At 29.4% G+C, this 23,468-nt stretch overlaps 1 protein-coding gene across 4 annotated transcripts in view; it reads right to left on the bottom strand.

The window, feature by feature from the left end:
- Window positions 1-1,084: 1,084 nt before the first annotated feature.
- The window catches only part of LOC143247829 (gamma-aminobutyric acid receptor subunit beta-like), a 53,982-nt gene continuing 31,598 nt past the window's right edge, over window positions 1,085-23,468 (bottom strand). For 2 of the 4 annotated variants that reach the window (XM_076496355.1, XM_076496353.1), the window contains exon 9: window positions 1,085-2,256. In XM_076496355.1, the coding sequence (XP_076352470.1) occupies window positions 1,921-2,256 (336 nt within the window). In that variant the 3' untranslated portion in view covers window positions 1,085-1,920. Of the gene's footprint in view, window positions 2,260-23,468 lie in introns of all 4 variants that reach the window. The other 2 variants (XM_076496354.1, XM_076496352.1) reach the window with 1 other exon arrangement.

A 23,468-nucleotide genomic window follows, 5' to 3' on the forward strand; every position in this document is an offset into this window, starting at 1 on the left:
GACTTTTTACACATACAACTAGTTGTTTCAGAGATTTATTGATTCCTATGGACAAATAACATTGATTTTAGAATTCCATTCAGATAGGGTTGTTCCAATAAACTGGCTTATGTCCATCTTGGTTCTTATCGTTCACTTTTAACGTTCCTCATCCAGTTAGGGTTGTTTGTCTTTTAAAGAATTATATATCAGTCGTTATTTTTTAAGGTTGTTTATCCGGTCATTCATTCTATGATTGTTTATCCGGTCATTCATTCTATGATTGTTTGTCAGGTCATTCATTCTATGATTGTTTATCCGGTCATTCATTCTATGATTGTTTGTTAGGTCATTCATTCTATGATTGTTTGTCAGGTCATTCATTCTATGATTGTTTGTCAGGTCATTCATTCTATGATTGTTTGTCAGGTCATTCATTCTATGATTGTTTATCCGGTCATTCATTCTATGATTGTTTGTCAGGTCATTCATTCTATGATTGTTTGTCAGGTCATTCATTCTATGATTGTTTATCCGGTCATTCATTCTATGATTGTTTGTTAGGTCATTCATTCTATGATTGTTTGTCAGGTCATTAGTTGGATGGTCGTTTCTCTAATTATTAGATTAATGGTTGCTTATCTCGTCATTAGTCTTAGGGTTGTTTGTCTAGTAATTATTTTTAAGGGACTCTAGTTATTTAATATAGATTGTTTGTACAGGTGGTACGGTGCATAAGCATTATTGTAAGTATTGTAGCTTATGTTACAGATGATGAAGAAAGTGTTATTGTAAGTGTTGTAGCTTATGTCACTTATGATGAAGAAAGTGTTATTGTAAGTATTGTAGCTTAGGTTACAGATGTTGAAGAAAGTGTTATTATAAGTATTGTAGTTTATGTCACTCATGATAAAGAAAGTGTTATTGTAAGTGTTGTAGCTTACGTCACTCATGATGAAGAAAGTGTTATTGTAAGTGTTGTAGCTTACGTCACTGATGATGAAATAAGGCTTCACCACTTGACATAATCTGTCTGTATAGAATAAAGCGTTGAAGGATTCCTGTTATGATATTATATTACGTATGACATAAAATAAACAGAATCTTCAAGACATCCTTTTATTTTTATTGGACAGCATTCTAAAAATAATAAAAGGTACATAGAAACATCTAGTTGCACTGAAAAAGAAAACGCTCTATTTAGGTTGTGGTGTCCATTTCAAATGACGTAACTTTAACCACGTAAGATATATTTCATTGTTTTCATATTATTTTAAAAGTGAATACTGTTTGATCGAGGCAATGTTGAAGTGAAGATGGTAGATCTTTACAGTAAGCAATAAAACTTATGAAAATTACAACTTTTAAAAAAAAACACGAGAAACTAGATTAAATAGTTATTTTAGAATCACATAGTCTGTGATTCTTAGTGGTCTGTAAATCTAATTATCTATCAGATGTCTTCAGAAAACTGGTTCTTATGTTCCCTATAAATCCAATCATCGAGTACATGAACTTCACAAAGTCAAGTACTGATATCCGCCTCTAATTAGCTACTGAAGACATTAATGATTTACCTATTACAGTGACATTGTAAGTTCATAACCAGTAATAATACCCGAACTATCTACCAGATAGTCTTACCAAATGGTTTTTCATGTTTTCTTTCGTTGAACTGTTTGTAAATATTATTTCACGTGTGTGAGGTTTGTTTTAAACTGCCCTAAAAAAAAGAAAAATCCGTTGGTCTTAAGACCTCTCGTCTGGTGGCTTAGTGATTGTTTGAATAGACTAGGACACCTGGAGACTGTAGTAAGAAACGTACGCTTTTGGCGATAATCTAATTTTTAAACATGTTTCTAGATTAATTTTCTGTCCACGCGTATCAACAACTTATTTCGTGTCTCCCATTACAGACGTGTTCTGTGGGAGGTTAACTACTCATAGCACATAAAAACACCAGTAAACAACATTAAACATGAGGAACGAGATAGGAAACACTGAACGAGAGTATTTGTCGATTTTGTTGACGTCTTTTATTTTTGGGATGGATGCTTTTAGTGCGCATGCTCCCTTTCTGATGCTCTGTAGAACCTTCGGTTTCCTTCTCCTGCCATAGTCAGCTCTAGAGGAGTAAGATCTGTGGGCAAAGTTGGTCATGCGGAAGGAGGGGGCTAACCTGACCTCTGATTCATTGGATGAACTGCACGCTCTGTTTCTGTTCCGCAAACACGGAATAGGAGACATTCTGACATCTTGTGCCATCTCTTCTCGTTTCTGCTGGGAAAACAAACAATCGGACATTAAAGTAGGTTGAACCACAATCTTCCACTAACAACTAACTCTGGACTTTAATAACCAACGGTGCTCAAAGATGGAGCACGCCTTTCTAAGTAGACATGAAATAATACCTAGTAATGAAGTAGGCCTTCACAAGTAGACATGAAATAATACCTAGTAATGAAGTAGGCCTTTCTAAGTAGACATAAAATAATACTTAGTAATGAAGTAGGCCTTCCAATTTAAACACGAAATAATATCAAATAATGAAGTAGGCCTCCCCATGTAAACACGAAATAATATCAAGTAATGAAGTAGGCCTCCCCATGTAAACACGAAATAATATCAAGTAATGAGATAGGCCTCCCCATGTAAACACGAAATAATATCAAGTAATGAAGTAGGCCTCCCCATGTAAACATGAAATAATACCTAGTAATGAAGTAGGTCTCCCCATGTATACATGAAATAATTCCTCCTAAGTAATTATCTGTTGTAGTCATTTCCCTTTCACTTCGATGATTTACTTCTAATACGTTTGTTTTTAACTTTTTAACTACCGTTGTTACAGAACAGTGCTCTTGTAACTTGTTACTGTGGCACAACCATTGTTACAGAACAGTGCTCTTGTAACTTGTTACTGTGGCACAACCGTTGTTACATAACAGTGCTCTTGTAACTTGTTACTGTGGCACAACCGCTGTTGCAGAACAGTGCTCTTGTAACTTGTTACTGTGGCACAACCGTTGTTACAGAACAGTGCTCCTGTAACTTGTTACTGTGGCACAATCGTTGTCACAGAACAGTGCTCTTCTAACTTGTTACTGTGGCACAACCGTTGTTACAGAACACTGCTCTTGTAACTTGTTACTGTGACACAACCGTTGTTACAGAACAGTGCTCTTGTAACTTGTTACTGTGGCACAACCGTTGTTACAGAACAGTGCTCTTGTAACTTGTTACTGTGGCACAACCGTAGTTACAGAACAGTGATGTTTCTTATAAAAATACAAAACATTAAACCTTAAGAATCGTCACTTAACAATAAAACACTGACAAACTTTCACAGTTAGTGATACTGTAACGTTTTTCAGATTGACTATCATTGTTAGTCATACTGTAACGTTGTTTAGATTGCCTATCACAGTTAGTCATACTGTAACGTTGTTTAGATTGACTATCACAGTTAGTCATACTGTAACGTTGTTTAGATTGACTATCATAGTTAGTCATACTGTAACGTTTTTTAGATTGACTATCATAGTTAGTCATACTGTAACGTTTTTTAGATTGACTATCACAGTTAGTCATACTGTAACGTTTTTAGATTGACTATCATAGTTAGTCATACTGTAACGTTTTTTTAGATTGACTATCATAGTCAGTCCTACTGTAACGTTGTTTAGATTGACTATCATAGTTAGTCATACTGTAACGTTTTTTAGATTGACTATCATAGTTAGTCATACTGTAACGTTGTTTAAATTGACTATCATTGTTAGTCATACTGTAACGTTTTTTAGATTGACTATCATAGTTAGTCATACTGTAACGTTTTTTTTGAGATTGACTATCATTGTTAGTCATACTGTAACGTTTTTTTAGATTGACTATCATAGTTAGTCATACTGTAACGTTTTTTTAGATTGACTATCATAGTTAGTCATACTGTAACGTTTTTTAGATTGACTATCACAGTTAGTCATACTGTAACGTTTTTTTTAGATTGACTATCATAGTTAGTCATACTGTAACGTTTTTTTAGATTGACTATCATAGTTAGTCATACTGTAACGTTTTTTAGATTGACTATCATAGTTAGTCATACTGTAACGTTTTTAGATTGACTATCATAGTTAGTCATACTGTAACGTTTTTTAGATTGACTATCATAGTTAGTCATACTGTAACGTTTTTTAGATTGACTATCATAGTTAGTCATACTGTAACGTTTTTTAGATTGACTATCATAGTTAGTCATACTGTAACGTTTTTTAGAGATTGACTATCAGAGTTAGTCATACTGTAACGTTAGTTTGTAACGTTTTTAGATTGACTATCACAGTTAGTCATACTGTAACGTTTTTAGATTGACTATCATAGTTAGTCATACTGTAACGTTTTTTAGATTGACTATCATAGTTAGTCATACTGTAACGTTTTTTAGATTGACTATCATAGTTAGTCATACTGTAACGTTTTTTAGATTGACTATCATAGTTAGTCATACTGTAACGTTTTTTAGATTGACTATCATAGTTAGTCATACTGTAACGTTTTTTTAGATTGACTATCATAGTTAGTCATACTGTAACGTTTTTTAGATTGACTATCATAGTTAGTCATACTGTAACGTTTTTTAGATTGACTATCATAGTTAGTCATACTGTAACGTTTTTTAGATTGACTATCATAGTTAGTCATACTGTAACGTTTTTTAGATTGACTATCATAGTTAGTCATACTGTAACGTTTTTTAGATTGACTATCATAGTTAGTCATACTGTAACGTTTTTTAGATTGACTATCATAGTTAGTCATACTGTAACGTTTTTTAGATTGACTATCATAGTTAGTCATACTGTAACGTTTTTTTAGATTGACTATCATAGTTAGTCATACTGTAACGTTTTTTAGATTGACTATCATAGTTAGTCATACTGTAACGTTTTTTTAGATTGACTATCATAGTTAGTCATACTGTAACGTTTTTTTAGATTGACTGTCATAGTTAGTCATACTGTAACGTTTTTTAGATTGACTATCATAGTTAGTCATACTGTAACGTTTTTTAGATTGACTATCATAGTTAGTCATACTGTAACGTTTTTTAGATTGACTATCATAGTTAGTCATACTGTAACGTTTTTTTAGATTGACTATCATAGTTAGTCATACTGTAACGTTTTTTAGATTGACTATCATAGTTAGTCATACTGTAACGTTTTTTAGATTGACTATCATAGTTAGTCATACTGTAACGTTTTTTTAGATTGACTATCATAGTTAGTCATACTGTAACGTTTTTTAGATTGACTATCATAGTTAGTCATACTGTAACGTTTTTTAGATTGACTATCATAGTTAGTCATACTGTAACGTTTTTAGATTGACTATCATAGTTAGTCATACTGTAACGTTTTTTAGATTGACTATCATAGTTAGTCATACTGTAACGTTTTTTAGATTGACTATCATAGTTAGTCATACTGTAACGTTTTTTAGATTGACTATCATAGTTAGTCATACTGTAACGTTTTTTAGATTGACTATCATAGTTAGTCATACTGTAACGTTTTTTAGATTGACTATCATAGTTAGTCATACTGTAACGTTTTTTTAGATTGACTATCATAGTTAGTCATACTGTAACGTTTTTTTAGATTGACTATCATAGTTAGTCATACTGTAACGTTTTTTAGATTGACTATCATAGTTAGTCATACTGTAACGTTTTTTAACGTTTTTTAGATTGACTATCATAGTTAGTCATACTGTAACGTTTTTTAGATTGACTATCATAGTTAGTCATACTGTAACGTTTTTTAGATTGACTATCATAGTTAGTCATACTGTAACGTTTTTTAGATTGACTATCATAGTTAGTCATACTGTAACGTTTTTTAGATTGACTATCATAGTTAGTCATACTGTAACGTTTTTTAGATTGACTATCATAGTTAGTCATACTGTAACGTTTTTTAGATTGACTATCATAGTTAGTCATACTGTAACGTTTTTTAGATTGACTATCACTTAGTCATACTGTAACGTTTTTAGATTGACTATCATAGTTAGTCATACTGTAACGTTTTTTAGATTGACTATCATAGTTAGTCATACTGTAACGTTTTTTAGATTGACTATCATAGTTAGTCATACTGTAACGTTTTTAGATTGACTTAGATTGACTATCATAGTTAGTCATACTGTAACGTTTTTTAGATTGACTATCATAGTTAGTCATACTGTAACGTTTTTTAGATTGACTATCATAGTTAGTCATACTGTAACGTTTTTTAGATTGACTAGATTTAGTCATACTGTAACGTTTTTTAGATTGACTATCATAGTTAGTCATACTGTAACGTTTTTTTGACTAGATTGACTATCATAGTTAGTCATACTGTAACGTTTTTTAGATTGACTATCATAGTTAGTCATACTGTAACGTTTTTTAGATTGACTATCATAGTTAGTCATACTGTAACGTTTTTTAGATTGACTATCATAGTTAGTCATACTGTAACGTTTTTTAGATTGACTATCATAGTTAGTCATACTGTAACGTTTTTTTGACTATCAGATTGACTATCATAGTTAGTCATACTGTAACGTTTTTTAGATTGACTATCATAGTTAGTCATACTGTAACGTTTTTTAGATTGACTATCATAGTTAGTCATACTGTAACGTTTTTTAGATTGACTATCATAGTTAGTCATACTGTAACGTTTTTTAGATTGACTATCATAGTTAGTCATACTGTAACGTTTTTTAGATTGACTATCATAGTTAGTCATACTGTAACGTTTTTTAGATTGACTATCATAGTTAGTCATACTGTAACGTTTTTTAGATTGACTATCATAGTTAGTCATACTGTAACGTTTTTTAGATTGACTATCATAGTTAGTCATACTGTAACGTTTTTAGATTGACTATCATAGTTAGTCATACTGTAACGTTTTTTTAGATTGACTATCATAGTTAGTCATACTGTAACGTTTTTTGAGATTGACTATCATAGTTAGTCATACTGTAACGTTTTTTAGATTGACTATCATAGTTAGTCATACTGTAACGTTTTTTTAGACTATCATAGTTAGTCATACTGTAACGTTTTTTAGATTGACTATCATAGTTAGTCATACTGTAACGTTTTTTAGATTGACTATCATAGTTAGTCATACTGTAACGTTTTTTTAGATTGACTATCATAGTTAGTCATACTGTAACGTTTTTTAGATTGACTATCATAGTTAGTCATACTGTAACGTTTTTTAGATTGACTATCATAGTTAGTCATACTGTAACGTTTTTTTGAGATTGACTATCATAGTTAGTCATACTGTAACGTTTTTTAGATTGACTATCATAGTTAGTCATACTGTAACGTTTTTTTTAGATTGAGATTGACTATCATAGTTAGTCATACTGTAACGTTTTTTAGATTGACTATCATAGTTAGTCATACTGTAACGTTTTTTAGATTGACTATCATAGTTAGTCATACTGTAACGTTTTTTAGATTGACTATCATAGTTAGTCATACTGTAACGTTTTTTAGATTGACTATCATAGTTAGTCATACTGTAACGTTTTTTAGATTGACTATCATAGTTAGTCATACTGTAACGTTTTTTAGATTGACTATCATAGTTAGTCATACTGTAACGTTTTTTATTGACTATCACTTAGTCATACTGTAACGTTTTTTAGATTGACTATCATAGTTAGTCATACTGTAACGTTTTTTAGATTGACTATCATAGTTAGTCATACTGTAACGTTTTTTAGATTGACTATCATAGTTAGTCATACTGTAACGTTTTTAGATTGACTATCATAGTTAGTCATACTGTAACGTTTTTTAGATTGACTATCATAGTTAGTCATACTGTAACGTTTTTTAGATTGACTATCATAGTTAGTCATACTGTAACGTTTTTTAGATTGACTATCATAGTTAGTCATACTGTAACGTTTTTTAGATTGACTATCATAGTTAGTCATACTGTAACGTTTTTTAGATTGACTATCATAGTTAGTCATACTGTAACGTTTTTTAGATTGACTATCATAGTTAGTCATACTGTAACGTTTTTTAGATTGACTATCATAGTTAGTCATACTGTAACGTTTTTTAGATTGACTATCATAGTTAGTCATACTGTAACGTTTTTTAGATTGACTATCATAGTTAGTCATACTGTAACGTTTTTTAGATTGACTATCATAGTTAGTCATACTGTAACGTTTTTTAGATTGACTATCATAGTTAGTCATACTGTAACGTTTTTTAGATTGACTATCATAGTTAGTCATACTGTAACGTTTTTTAGATTGACTATCATAGTTAGTCATACTGTAACGTTTTTTAGATTGACTATCATAGTTAGTCATACTGTAACGTTTTTTAGATTGACTATCATAGTTAGTCATACTGTAACGTTTTTAGATTGACTATCATAGTTAGTCATACTGTAACGTTTTTTAGATTGACTATCATAGTCAGTGCTACTGTAACGTTTTTTAGATTGACTATCATAGTTAGTCATACTGTAACGTTTTTTAGATTGACTATCATAGTTAGTCATACTGTAACGTTTTTTTTTAGATTGACTATCATAGTTAGTCATACTGTAACGTTTTTAGATTGACTATCATAGTTAGTCATACTGTAACGTTTTTTAGATTGACTATCATAGTTAGTCATACTGTAACGTTTTTTAGATTGACTATCATAGTTAGTCATACTGTAACGTTTTTTAGATTGACTATCATAGTTAGTCATACTGTAACGTTTTTTAGATTGACTATCATAGTTAGTCATACTGTAACGTTTTTTAGATTGACTATCATAGTTAGTCATACTGTAACGTTTTTTAGATTGACTATCATAGTTAGTCATACTGTAACGTTTTTTAGATTGACTATCATAGTTAGTCATACTGTAACGTTTTTTAGATTGACTATCATAGTTAGTCATACTGTAACGTTTTTTAGATTGACTATCATAGTTAGTCATACTGTAACGTTTTTTAGATTGACTATCATAGTTAGTCATACTGTAACGTTTTTTAGATTGACTATCATAGTTAGTCATACTGTAACGTTTTTTAGATTGACTATCATAGTTAGTCATACTGTAACGTTTTTTAGATTGACTATCATAGTTAGTCATACTGTAACGTTTTTTAGATTGACTATCATAGTTAGTCATACTGTAACGTTTTTTAGATTGACTATCATAGTTAGTCATACTGTAACGTTTTTTAGATTGACTATCATAGTTAGTCATACTGTAACGTTTTTTAGATTGACTATCATAGTTAGTCATACTGTAACGTTTTTTAGATTGACTATCATAGTTAGTCATACTGTAACGTTTTTTTAGATTGACTATCACTTAGTCATACTGTAACGTTTTTTTTAGATTGACTATCATAGTTAGTCATACTGTAACGTTTTTTTAGATTGACTATCATAGTTAGTCATACTGTAACGTTTTTTAACGTTTTTATTGACTATCATAGTTAGTCATACTGTAACGTTTTTTAGATTGACTATCACAGTTAGTCATACTGTAACGTTTTTTTAGATTGACTGTCATAGTTAGTCATACTGTAACGTTTTTAGATTGACTATCATAGTTAGTCATACTGTAACGTTTTTTAGATTGACTATCATAGTTAGTCATACTGTAACGTTTTTTAGATTGACTATCATAGTTAGTCATACTGTAACGTTTTTTAGATTGACTATCATAGTTAGTCATACTGTAACGTTTTTTAGATTGACTATCATAGTTAGTCATACTGTAACGTTTTTTAGATTGACTATCATAGTTAGTCATACTGTAACGTTTTTTAGATTGACTATCATAGTTAGTCATACTGTAACGTTTTTAGATTGAGATTGACTATCATCAGTTAGTCATACTGTAACGTTTTTTAGATTGACTATCATAGTTAGTCATACTGTAACGTTTTTTAGATTGACTATCATAGTTAGTCATACTGTAACGTTTTTTAGATTGACTATCATAGTTAGTCATACTGTAACGTTTTTTAGATTGACTATCATAGTTAGTCATACTGTAACGTTTTTTTAGATTGACTATCATAGTTAGTCATACTGTAACGTTTTTTAGATTGACTATCATAGTTAGTCATACTGTAACGTTTTTTAGATTGACTATCATAGTTAGTCATACTGTAACGTTTTTTAGATTGACTATCATAGTTAGTCATACTGTAACGTTTTTTTAGATTGACTATCATAGTCATACTGTAACGTTTTTTAGATTGACTATCATAGTTAGTCATACTGTAACGTTTTTTTGACTATCAGATTGACTATCATAGTTAGTCATACTGTAACGTTTTTAGATTGACTATCATAGTTAGTCATACTGTAACGTTTTTTAGATTGACTATCATAGTTAGTCATACTGTAACGTTTTTTAGATTGACTATCATAGTTAGTCATACTGTAACGTTTTTTAGATTGACTATCATAGTTAGTCATACTGTAACGTTTTTTAGATTGACTATCATAGTTAGTCATACTGTAACGTTTTTTAGATTGACTATCATAGTTAGTCATACTGTAACGTTTTTTAGATTGACTATCATAGTTAGTCATACTGTAACGTTTTTTTGAGATTGACTATCATAGTTAGTCATACTGTAACGTTTTTTAGATTGACTATCATAGTTAGTCATACTGTAACGTTTTTTAGATTGACTATCACTGTAGTTAGTCATACTGTAACGTTTTTTAGATTGACTATCATAGTTAGTCATACTGTAACGTTTTTTAGATTGACTATCATAGTTAGTCATACTGTAACGTTTTTTAGATTGACTATCATAGTTAGTCATACTGTAACGTTTTTTAGATTGACTATCATAGTTAGTCATACTGTAACGTTTTTTAGATTGACTATCACAGTTAGTCATACTGTAACGTTTTTTAGATTGACTATCATAGTTAGTCATACTGTAACGTTTTTTTTTTTTTAGATTGACTATCATAGTTAGTCATACTGTAACGTTTTTTAGATTGACTATCATAGTTAGTCATACTGTAACGTTTTTTAGATTGACTATCATAGTTAGTCATACTGTAACGTTTTTTAGATTGACTATCATCAGTTAGTCATACTGTAACGTTTTTTAGATTGACTATCATAGTTAGTCATACTGTAACGTTTTTTAGATTGACTATCATAGTTAGTCATACTGTAACGTTTTTTTTAGATTGACTGTCATAGTTAGTCCTACTGTAACGTTTTTTAGATTGACTATCAGTTAGTCCTACTGTGACGTTTTTTAGATTGACTATCATAGTTAGTCATACTGTAACGTTTTTTGAGATTGACTTATCATACTGTAACGTTAGATTCATACTGTAACGTAACGTTTTTTAGATTGACTATCATAGTTAGTCATACTGTAACGTTTTTTAGATTGACTATCATAGTTAGTCATACTGTAACGTTTTTTAGATTGACTATCATCATACTGTAACGTTTTTTAGATTGACTATCATAGTTAGTCATACTGTAACGTTTTTTAGATTGACTATCATAGTTAGTCATACTGTAACGTTTTTTAGATTGACTATCATAGTTAGTCATACTGTAACGTTTTTTAGATTGACTATCATAGTTAGTCATACTGTAACGTTTTTTAGATTGACTATCATAGTTAGTCATACTGTAACGTTTTTTAGATTGACATAGTATCATAACGTTAGATTGACTATCATAGTTAGTCATACTGTAACGTTTTTTAGATTGACTATCATAGTTAGTCATACTGTAACGTTTTTTAGATTGACTATCATAGTTAGTCATACTGTAACGTTTTTTAGATTGACTATCATAGTTAGTCATACTGTAACGTTTTTTAGATTGACTATCATAGTTAGTCATACTGTAACGTTTTTTAGATTGACTATCATAGTTAGTCATACTGTAACGTTTTTTAGATTGACTATCATAGTTAGTCATACTGTAACGTTTTTTAGATTGACTATCATAGTTAGTCATACTGTAACGTTTTTTAGATTGACTATCATAGTTAGTCATACTGTAACGTTTTTTAGATTGACTATCATAGTTAGTCATACTGTAACGTTTTTTAGATTGACTATCATAGTTAGTCATACTGTAACGTTTTTTAGATTGACTATCATAGTTAGTCATACTGTAACGTTTTTTAGATTGACTATCATAGTTAGTCATACTGTAACGTTTTTTAGATTGACTATCATAGTTAGTCATACTGTAACGTTTTTTAGATTGACTATCATAGTTAGTCATACTGTAACGTTTTTTAGATTGACTATCATAGTTAGTCATACTGTAACGTTTTTTAGATTGACTATCATAGTTAGTCATACTGTAACGTTTTTTAGATTGACTATCATAGTTAGTCATACTGTAACGTTTTTTAGATTGACTATCATAGTTAGTCATACTGTAACGTTTTTTAGATTGACTATCATAGTTAGTCATACTGTAACGTTTTTTAGATTGACTATCATAGTTAGTCATACTGTAACGTTTTTAGATTGACTATCATAGTTAGTCATACTGTAACGTTTTTTAGATTGACTATCATAGTTAGTCATACTGTAACGTTTTTTTAGATTGACTATCATAGTTAGTCATACTGTAACGTTTTTTTGACTATCAGATTGACTATCATAGTTAGTCATACTGTAACGTTTTTTAGATTGACTATCATAGTTAGTCATACTGTAACGTTTTTTAGATTGACTATCATAGTTAGTCATACTGTAACGTTTTTTAGATTGACTATCATAGTTAGTCATACTGTAACGTTTTTTAGATTGAGTTAGTCATACTGTAACGTTTTTTAGATTGACTATCATAGTTAGTCATACTGTAACGTTTTTTAGATTGACTATCATAGTTAGTCATACTGTAACGTTTTTTAGATTGACTATCATAGTTAGTCATACTGTAACGTTTTTTAGATTGACTATCATAGTTAGTCATACTGTAACGTTTTTTAGATTGACTATCATAGTTAGTCATACTGTAACGTTTTTTAGATTGACTATCATAGTTAGTCATACTGTAACGTTTTTTAGATTGACTATCATAGTTAGTCATACTGTAACGTTTTTTTGACTAGATTGACTATCATAGTTAGTCATACTGTAACGTTTTTTAGATTGACTATCATAGTTAGTCATACTGTAACGTTTTTTAGATTGACTATCATAGTTAGTCATACTGTAACGTTTTTTAGATTGACTATCATAGTTAGTCATACTGTAACGTTTTTTAGATTGACTATCATAGTTAGTCATACTGTAACGTTTTTTAGATTGACTATCATAGTTAGTCATACTGTAACGTTTTTTAGATTGACTATCATAGTTAGTCATACTGTAACGTTTTTTAGATTGACTATCATAGTTAGTCATACTGTAACGTTTTTTAGATTGACTATCATAGTTAGTCATACTGTAACGTTTTTTAGATTGACTATCATAGATTGTACTATCATCAGTTAGTCATACTGTAACGTTTTTTAGATTGACTATCATAGTTAGTCATACTGTAACGTTTTTTAGATTGACTATCATAGTTAGTCATACTGTAACGTTTTTTAGATTGACTATCATAGTTAGTCATACTGTAACGTTTTTTTAGATTGACTATCATAGTTAGTCATACTGTAACGTTTTTATTGACTATCAGTTAGTCATACTGTAACGTTTTTTAGATTGACTATCATAGTTAGTCATAGATTGACTATCATAGTTAGTCATACTGTAACTATCATAGTTTTTTTAGATTGACTATCATAGTTAGTCATACTGTAACGTTTTTAGATTGACTATCATAGTTAGTCATACTGTAACGTTTTTTAGATTGACTATCATAGTTAGTCATACTGTAACGTTTTTTAGATTGACTATCATAGTTAGTCATACTGTAACGTTTTTTAGATTGACTATCATAGTTAGTCATACTGTAACGTTTTTTAGATTGACTATCATAGTTAGTCATACTGTAACGTTTTTTAGATTGACTATCATAGTTAGTCATACTGTAACGTTTTTTAGATTGACTATCATAGTTAGTCATACTGTAACGTTTTTTAGATTGACTATCATAGTTAGTCATACTGTAACGTTTTTTAGATTGACTATCATAGTTAGTCATACTGTAACGTTTTTTAGATTGACTATCATAGTTAGTCATACTGTAACGTTTTTTAGATTGACTATCATAGTTAGTCATACTGTAACGTTTTTAGATTGACTATCATAGTTAGTCATACTGTAACGTTTTTTAGATTGACTATCATAGTTAGTCATACTGTAACGTTTTTTTGACTATCATAGATTGTACTACATAGTTAGTCATACTGTAACGTTTTTTAGATTGACTATCATAGTTAGTCATACTGTAACGTTTTTTAGATTGACTATCATAGTTAGTCATACTGTAACGTTTTTTAGATTGACTATCATAGTTAGTCATACTGTAACGTTTTTTAGATTGACTATCATAGTTAGTCATACTGTAACGTTTTTTTGAGATTGACTATCATAGTTAGTCATACTGTAACGTTTTTTAGATTGACTATCATAGTTAGTCATACTGTAACGTTTTTTAGATTGACTATCATAGTTAGTCATACTGTAACGTTTTTTAGATTGACTATCATAGTTAGTCATACTGTAACTGTTTTTTTTAGATTGACTATCATAGTTAGTCATACTGTAACGTTTTTTAGATTGACTATCATAGTTAGTCATACTGTAACGTTTTTTTAGATTGACTATCATAGTTAGTCATACTGTAACGTTTTTTAGATTGACTATCATAGTTAGTCATACTGTAACGTTTTTTAGATTGACTATCATAGTTAGTCATACTGTAACGTTTTTTAGATTGACTATCATAGTTAGTCATACTGTAACGTTTTTTAGATTGACTATCATAGTTAGTCATACTGTAACGTTTTTTAGATTGACTATCATAGTTAGTCATACTGTAACGTTTTTTAGATTGACTATCATAGTTAGTCATACTGTAACGTTTTTTAGATTGACTATCATAGTTAGTCATACTGTAACGTTTTTTAGATTGACTATCATAGTTAGTCATACTGTAACGTTTTTTTAGATTGACTATCATAGTTAGTCATACTGTAACGTTTTTTAGATTGACTATCATAGTTAGTCATACTGTAACGTTTTTTAGATTGACTATCATAGTTAGTCATACTGTAACGTTTTTTTGAGATTGACTATCATAGTTAGTCATACTGTAACGTTTTTTAGATTGACTATCATAGTTAGTCATACTGTAACGTTTTTTAGATTGACTATCATAGTTAGTCATACTGTAACGTTTTTTAGATTGACTATCATAGTTAGTCATACTGTAACGTTTTTAGATTGACTATCATAGTTAGTCATACTGTAACGTTTTTTTGACTAGATTGACTATCATAGTTAGTCATACTGTAACGTTTTTTAGATTGACTATCATAGTTAGTCATACTGTAACGTTTTTTAGATTGACTATCATAGTTAGTCATACTGTAACGTTTTTTTAGATTGACTATCATAGTTAGTCATACTGTAACGTTTTTTAGATTGACTATCATAGTTAGTCATACTGTAACGTTTTTTAGATTGACTATCATAGTTAGTCATACTGTAACGTTTTTTAGATTGACTATCATAGTTAGTCATACTGTAACGTTTTTTAGATTGACTATCATAGTTAGTCATACTGTAACGTTTTTTAGATTGACTATCATAGTTAGTCATACTGTAACGTTTTTAGATTGACTATCATAGTTAGTCATACTGTAACGTTTTTTAGATTGACTATCATAGTTAGTCATACTGTAACGTTTTTTAGATTGACTATCATAGTTAGTCATACTGTAACGTTTTTTAGATTGACTATCATAGTTAGTCATACTGTAACGTTTTTTAGATTGACTATCATAGTTAGTCATACTGTAACGTTTTTTAGATTGACTATCATAGTTAGTCATACTGTAACGTTTTTTAGATTGACTATCATAGTTAGTCATACTGTAACGTTTTTTAGATTGACTATCATAGTTAGTCATACTGTAACGTTTTTTAGATTGACTATCATAGTTAGTCATACTGTAACGTTTTTTAGATTGACTATCATAGTTAGTCATACTGTAACGTTTTTTAGATTGACTATCATAGTTAGTCATACTGTAACGTTTTTTTAGATTGACTATCATAGTTAGTCATACTGTAACGTTTTTTAGATTGACTATCATAGTTAGTCATACTGTAACGTTTTTTAGATTGACTATCATAGTTAGTCATACTGTAACGTTTTTTTGAGATTGACTATCATAGTTAGTCATACTGTAACGTTTTTTTAGATTGACTATCATAGTTAGTCATACTGTAACGTTTTTTAGATTGACTATCATAGTTAGTCATACTGTAACGTTTTTTAGATTGACTATCATAGTTAGTCATACTGTAACGTTTTTTAGATTGACTATCATAGTTAGTCATACTGTAACGTTTTTTAGATTGACTATCATAGTTAGTCATACTGTAACGTTTTTTAGATTGACTATCATAGTTAGTCATACTGTAACGTTTTTTAGATTGACTATCATAGTTAGTCATACTGTAACGTTTTTTAGATTGACTATCATAGTTAGTCATACTGTAACGTTTTTTAGATTGACTATCATAGTTAGTCATACTGTAACGTTTTTTAGATTGACTATCATAGTTAGTCATACTGTAACGTTTTTTAGATTGACTATCATAGTTAGTCATACTGTAACGTTTTTTAGATTGACTATCATAGTTAGTCATACTGTAACGTTTTTTAGATTGACTATCATAGTTAGTCATACTGTAACGTTTTTTTGACTATCATAGATTGACTATCATAGTTAGTCATACTGTAACGTTTTTTAGATTGACTATCATAGTTAGTCATAACTTTTTTTAGATTGACTATCATAGTTAGTCATACGTTTTTTAGATTGACTATCATAGTTAGTCATACTGTAACGTTTTTTAGATTGACTATCATAGTTAGTCATACTGTAACGTTTTTTGACTATCATAGTTGACTATAACGTTTTTTAGAGTTAGTCATACTGTAACGTTGTAACGTTTTTAGATTGACTATCATAGTTAGTCATACTGTAACGTTTTTTAGATTGACTATCATAGTTAGTCATACTGTAACGTTTTTTAGATTGACTATCATAGTTAGTCATACTGTAACGTTTTTTAGATTGACTATCATAGTTAGTCATACTGTAACGTTTTTTTTTTTAGATTGACTATCATAGTTAGTCATACTGTAACGTTTTTTAGATTGACTATCATAGTTAGTCATACTGTAACGTTTTTTAGATTGACTATCATAGTTAGTCATACTGTAACGTTTTTTAGATTGACTATCATAGTTAGTCATACTGTAACGTTGTTTAGATTGACTATCACAGTTAGTCATACTGTAACGTTTTTTAGATTGACTATCATAGTTAGTCATACTGTAACGTTTTTTTTTAGATTGACTGTCATAGTTAGTCATACTGTAACGTTTTTTAGATTGACTATCACAGTTAGTCATACTGTAACGTTTTTTAGATTGACTATCATAGTTAGTCATACTGTAACGTTTTTTAGATTGACTATCATAGTTAGTCATACTGTAACGTTTTTTAGATTGACTATCATAGTTAGTCATACTGTAACGTTTTTTAGATTGACTATCATAGTTAGTCATACTGTAACGTTTTTAGATTGACTATCATAGTTAGTCATACTGTAACGTTTTTTAGATTGACTATCATAGTTAGTCATACTGTAACGTTTTTTAGATTGACTATCATAGTTAGTCATACTGTAACGTTTTTAGATTGACTATCATAGTTAGTCATACTGTAACGTTTTTAGATTGACTATCATAGTTAGTCATACTGTAACGTTTTTTAGATTGACTATCATAGTTAGTCATACTGTAACGTTTTTTTAGATTGACTATCATAGTTAGTCATACTGTAACGTTTTTTAGATTGACTATCATAGTTAGTTTTTTAGATTGACTATCATAGTTAGTCTACTGTAACGTTTTTTAGATTGACTATCATAGTTATTAACGTTTTTTAGATTGACTATCATAGTTAGTCATACTGTAACGTTTTTTAGATTGACTATCATAGTTAGTCATACTGTCACGTTTTTTAGATTGACTATCATAGTTAGTCATACTGTAACGTTTTTTAGATTGACTATCACAGTTAGTCATACTGTAACGTTTTTTAGATTGACTATCATAGTTAGTCATACTGTAACGTTTTTTAGATTGACTATCATAGTTAGTCATACTGTAACGTTTTTAGATTGACTATCATAGTTAGTCATACTGTAACGTTTTTAGATTGACTATCATAGTTAGTCATACTGTAACGTTTTTTAGATTGACTATCATAGTTAGTCATACTGTAACGTTTTTTAGATTGACTATCATAGTTAGTCATACTGTAACGTTTTTTAGATTGACTATCATAGTTAGTCATACTGTAACGTTTTTTAGATTGACTATCATAGTTAGTCATACTGTAACGTTTTTTAGATTGACTATCATAGTTAGTCATACTGTAACGTTTTTTAGATTGACTATCATAGTTAGTCATACTGTAACGTTTTTAGATTGACTATCATAGTTAGTCATACTGTAACGTTTTTTAGATTGACTATCATAGTTAGTCATACTGTAACGTTTTTTAGATTGACTATCATAGTTAGTCATACTGTAACGTTTTTTAGATTGACTATCATAGTTAGTCATACTGTAACGTTTTTTAGATTGACTATCATAGTTAGTCATACTGTAACGTTTTTTAGATTGACTATCATAGTTAGTCATACTGTAACGTTTTTTTGAGATTGACTATCATAGTTAGTCATACTGTAACGTTTTTTAGATTGACTATCATAGTTAGTCATACTGTAACGTTTTTTAGATTGACTATCATAGTTAGTCATACTGTAACGTTTTTTAGATTGACTATCATAGTTAGTCATACTGTAACGTTTTTTTGAGATTGACTATCATAGTTAGTCATACTGTAACGTTTTTAGATTGACTATCATAGTTAGTCATACTGTAACGTTTTTTTTAGATTGACTGTCATAGTTAGTCATACTGTAACGTTTTTTAGATTGACTATCACAGTTAGTCATACTGTAACGTTTTTTAGATTGACTATCATAGTTAGTCATACTGTAACGTTTTTTTGAGATTGACTATCATAGTTAGTCATACTGTAACGTTTTTTAGATTGACTATCATAGTTAGTCATACTGTAACGTTTTTTAGATTGACTATCATAGTTAGTCATACTGTAACGTTTTTTAGATTGACTATCATAGTTAGTCATACTGTAACGTTTTTTAGATTGACTATCATAGTTAGTCATACTGTAACGTTTTTTAGATTGACTATCATAGTTAGTCATACTGTAACGTTTTTTAGATTGACTATCATAGTTAGTCATACTGTAACGTTTTTTAGATTGACTATCATAGTTAGTCATACTGTAACGTTTTTTAGATTGACTATCATAGTTAGTCATACTGTAACGTTTTTTAGATTGACTATCATAGTTAGTCATACTGTAACGTTTTTTAGATTGACTATCATAGTTAGTCATACTGTAACGTTTTTTAGATTGACTATCATAGTTAGTCATACTGTAACGTTTTTTGACTATCAGATTGTTACTAGATTGACTATCAGTTAGTCATACTGTAACGTTTTTTAGATTGACTATCATAGTTAGTCATACTGTAACGTTTTTTAGATTGACTATCATAGTTAGTCATACTGTAACGTTTTTTAGATTGACTATCATAGTTAGTCATACTGTAACGTTTTTTAGATTGACTATCATAGTTAGTCATACTGTAACGTTTTTTAGATTGACTATCATAGTTAGTCATACTGTAACGTTTTTTAGATTGACTATCATAGTTAGTCATACTGTAACGTTTTTTTGACTATCATAGATTGACTATCATCAGTTAGTCATACTGTAACGTTTTTTAGATTGACTATCATAGTTAGTCATACTGTAACGTTTTTTTAGATTGACTATCATAGTTAGTCATACTGTAACGTTTTTTAGATTGACTATCATAGTTAGTCATACTGTAACGTTTTTTTAGATTGACTGTCATAGTTAGTCATACTGTAACGTTTTTAGATTGACTATCATAGTTAGTCATACTGTAATGTTTTTCAGATTGACTATCATAGTTAGTCATACTGTAACGTTTTTTAGATTGACTATCATAGTTAGTCATACTGTAACGTTTTTTAGATTGACTATCATAGTTAGTCATACTGTAACGTTTTTTAGATTGACTATCATAGTTAGTCATACTGTAACGTTTTTTAGATTGACTATCATAGTTAGTCATACTGTAACGTTTTTTTAGATTGACTATCATAGTTAGTCATACTGTAACGTTTTTTAGATTGACTATCATAGTTAGTCATACTGTAACGTTTTTTAGATTGACTATCATAGTTAGTCATACTGTAACGTTTTTTAGATTGACTATCATAGTTAGTCATACTGTAACGTTTTTTAGATTGACTATCATAGTTAGTCATACTGTAACGTTTTTTAGATTGACTATCATAGTTAGTCATACTGTAACGTTTTTTAGATTGACTATCATAGTTAGTCATACTGTAACGTTTTTTAGATTGACTATCATAGTTAGTCATACTGTAACGTTTTTTAGATTGACTATCATAGTTAGTCATACTGTAACGTTTTTTAGATTGACTATCATAGTTAGTCATACTGTAACGTTTTTTAGATTGACTATCATAGTTAGTCATACTGTAACGTTTTTTAGATTGACTATCATAGTTAGTCATACTGTAACGTTTTTTAGATTGACTATCATAGTTAGTCATACTGTAACGTTTTTTTTAGATTGACTGTCATAGTTAGTCATACTGTAACGTTTTTTAGATTGACTATCACAGTTAGTCATACTGTAACGTTTTTTAGATTGACTATCATAGTTAGTCATACTGTAACGTTTTTTAACGTTTTTTAGATTGACTATCATAGTTAGTCATACTGTAACGTTTTTTTTCATAGTTAGTCATACTGTAACGTTTTTTAGATTGACTATCATAGTTAGTCATACTGTAACGTTTTTTAGATTGACTATCATAGTTAGTCATACTGTAACGTTTTTTAGATTGACTATCATAGTTAGTCATACTGTAACGTTTTTTAGATTGACTATCATAGTTAGTCATACTGTAACGTTTTTTAGATTGACTATCATAGTTAGTCATACTGTAACGTTTTTAGATTGACTATCATAGTTAGTCATACTGTAACGTTTTTTAGATTGACTATCATAGTTAGTCATACTGTAACGTTTTTAGATTGACTATCATAGTTAGTCATACTGTAACGTTTTTTAGATTGACTATCATAGTTAGTCATACTGTAACGTTTTTTAGATTGACTATCATAGTTAGTCATACTGTAACGTTTTTAGATTGACTATCATAGTTAGTCATACTGTAACGTTTTTTTAGATTGACTATCATAGTTAGTCATACTGTAACGTTTTTAGATTGACTATCATAGTTAGTCATACTGTAACGTTTTTTAGATTGACTATCATAGTTAGTCATACTGTAACGTTTTTTAGATTGACTATCATAGTTAGTCATACTGTAACGTTTTTTACTATCATAGTTAGTCATGTAACGTTTTTTTATTGACTATCATAGTTAGTCATACTGTAACGTTTTTTAGATTGACTATCATAGTTAGTCATACTGTAACGTTTTTTAGATTGACTATCATTAGTCATACTGTAACGTTTTTTAGATTGACTATCATGTTAGTCATACTGTAACGTTTTTTAGATTGACTATCATAGTTAGTCATACTGTAACGTTTTTTAGATTGACTATCATAGTTAGTCATACTGTAACGTTTTTTAGATTGACTATCATAGTTAGTCATACTGTAACGTTTTTTAGATTGATTCACTTAGTCATACTGTAACGTTTTTTAGATTGACTATCATAGTTAGTCATACTGTAACGTTTTTTAGATTGACTATCATAGTTAGTCATACTGTAACGTTTTTTAGATTGACTATCATAGTTAGTCATACTGTAACGTTTTTAGATTGACTATCATAGTTAGTCATACTGTAACGTTTTTTAGATTGACTATCATAGTTAGTCATACTGTAACGTTTTTTAGATTGACTATCATAGTTAGTCATACTGTAACGTTTTTTAGATTGACTATCATAGTTAGTCATACTGTAACGTTTTTTAGATTGACTATCATAGTTAGTCATACTGTAACGTTTTTTAGATTGACTATCATAGTTAGTCATACTGTAACGTTTTTTAGATTGACTATCATAGTTAGTCATACTGTAACGTTTTTTAGATTGACTATCATAGTTAGTCATACTGTAACGTTTTTTAGATTGACTATCATAGTTAGTCATACTGTAACGTTTTTTTGACTATCATAGTTAGTCATACTGTAACGTTTTTAGATTGACTATCATAGTTAGTCATACTGTAACGTTTTTTAGATTGACTATCATAGTTAGTCATACTGTAACGTTTTTTAGATTGACTATCATAGTTAGTCATACTGTAACGTTTTTTAGATTGACTATCATAGTTAGTCATACTGTAACGTTTTTTAGATTGACTATCATAGTTAGTCATACTGTAACGTTTTTTAGATTGACTATCATAGTTAGTCATACTGTAACGTTTTTTAGATTGACTATCATAGTTAGTCATACTGTAACGTTTTTTAGATTGACTATCATAGTTAGTCATACTGTAACGTTTTTTAGATTGACTATCATAGTTAGTCATACTGTAACGTTTTTTAGATTGACTATCATAGTTAGTCATACTGTAACGTTTTTTAGATTGACTATCATAGTTAGTCATACTGTAACGTTTTTTAGATTGACTATCATAGTTAGTCATACTGTAACGTTTTTGTAACGTTTTTTAGATTGACTATCATAGTTAGTCATACTGTAACGTTTTTTAGATTGACTATCATAGTTAGTCATACTGTAACGTTTTTTAGATTGACTATCATAGTTAGTCATACTGTAACGTTTTTTAGATTGACTATCATAGTTAGTCATACTGTAACGTTTTTTAGATTGACTATCATAGTTAGTCATACTGTAACGTTTTTTAGATTGACTATCATAGTTAGTCATACTGTAACGTTTTTTAGATTGACTATCATAGTTAGTCATACTGTAACGTTTTTTAGATTGACTATCATAGTTAGTCATACTGTAACGTTTTTTAGATTGACTATCATAGTTAGTCATACTGTAACGTTTTTTAG

This window comes from Tachypleus tridentatus, chromosome 3, assembly GCF_004210375.1.
Source record: "Tachypleus tridentatus isolate NWPU-2018 chromosome 3, ASM421037v1, whole genome shotgun sequence".
In the NCBI taxonomy this organism is placed as follows: domain Eukaryota; kingdom Metazoa; phylum Arthropoda; class Merostomata; order Xiphosura; family Limulidae; genus Tachypleus; species Tachypleus tridentatus.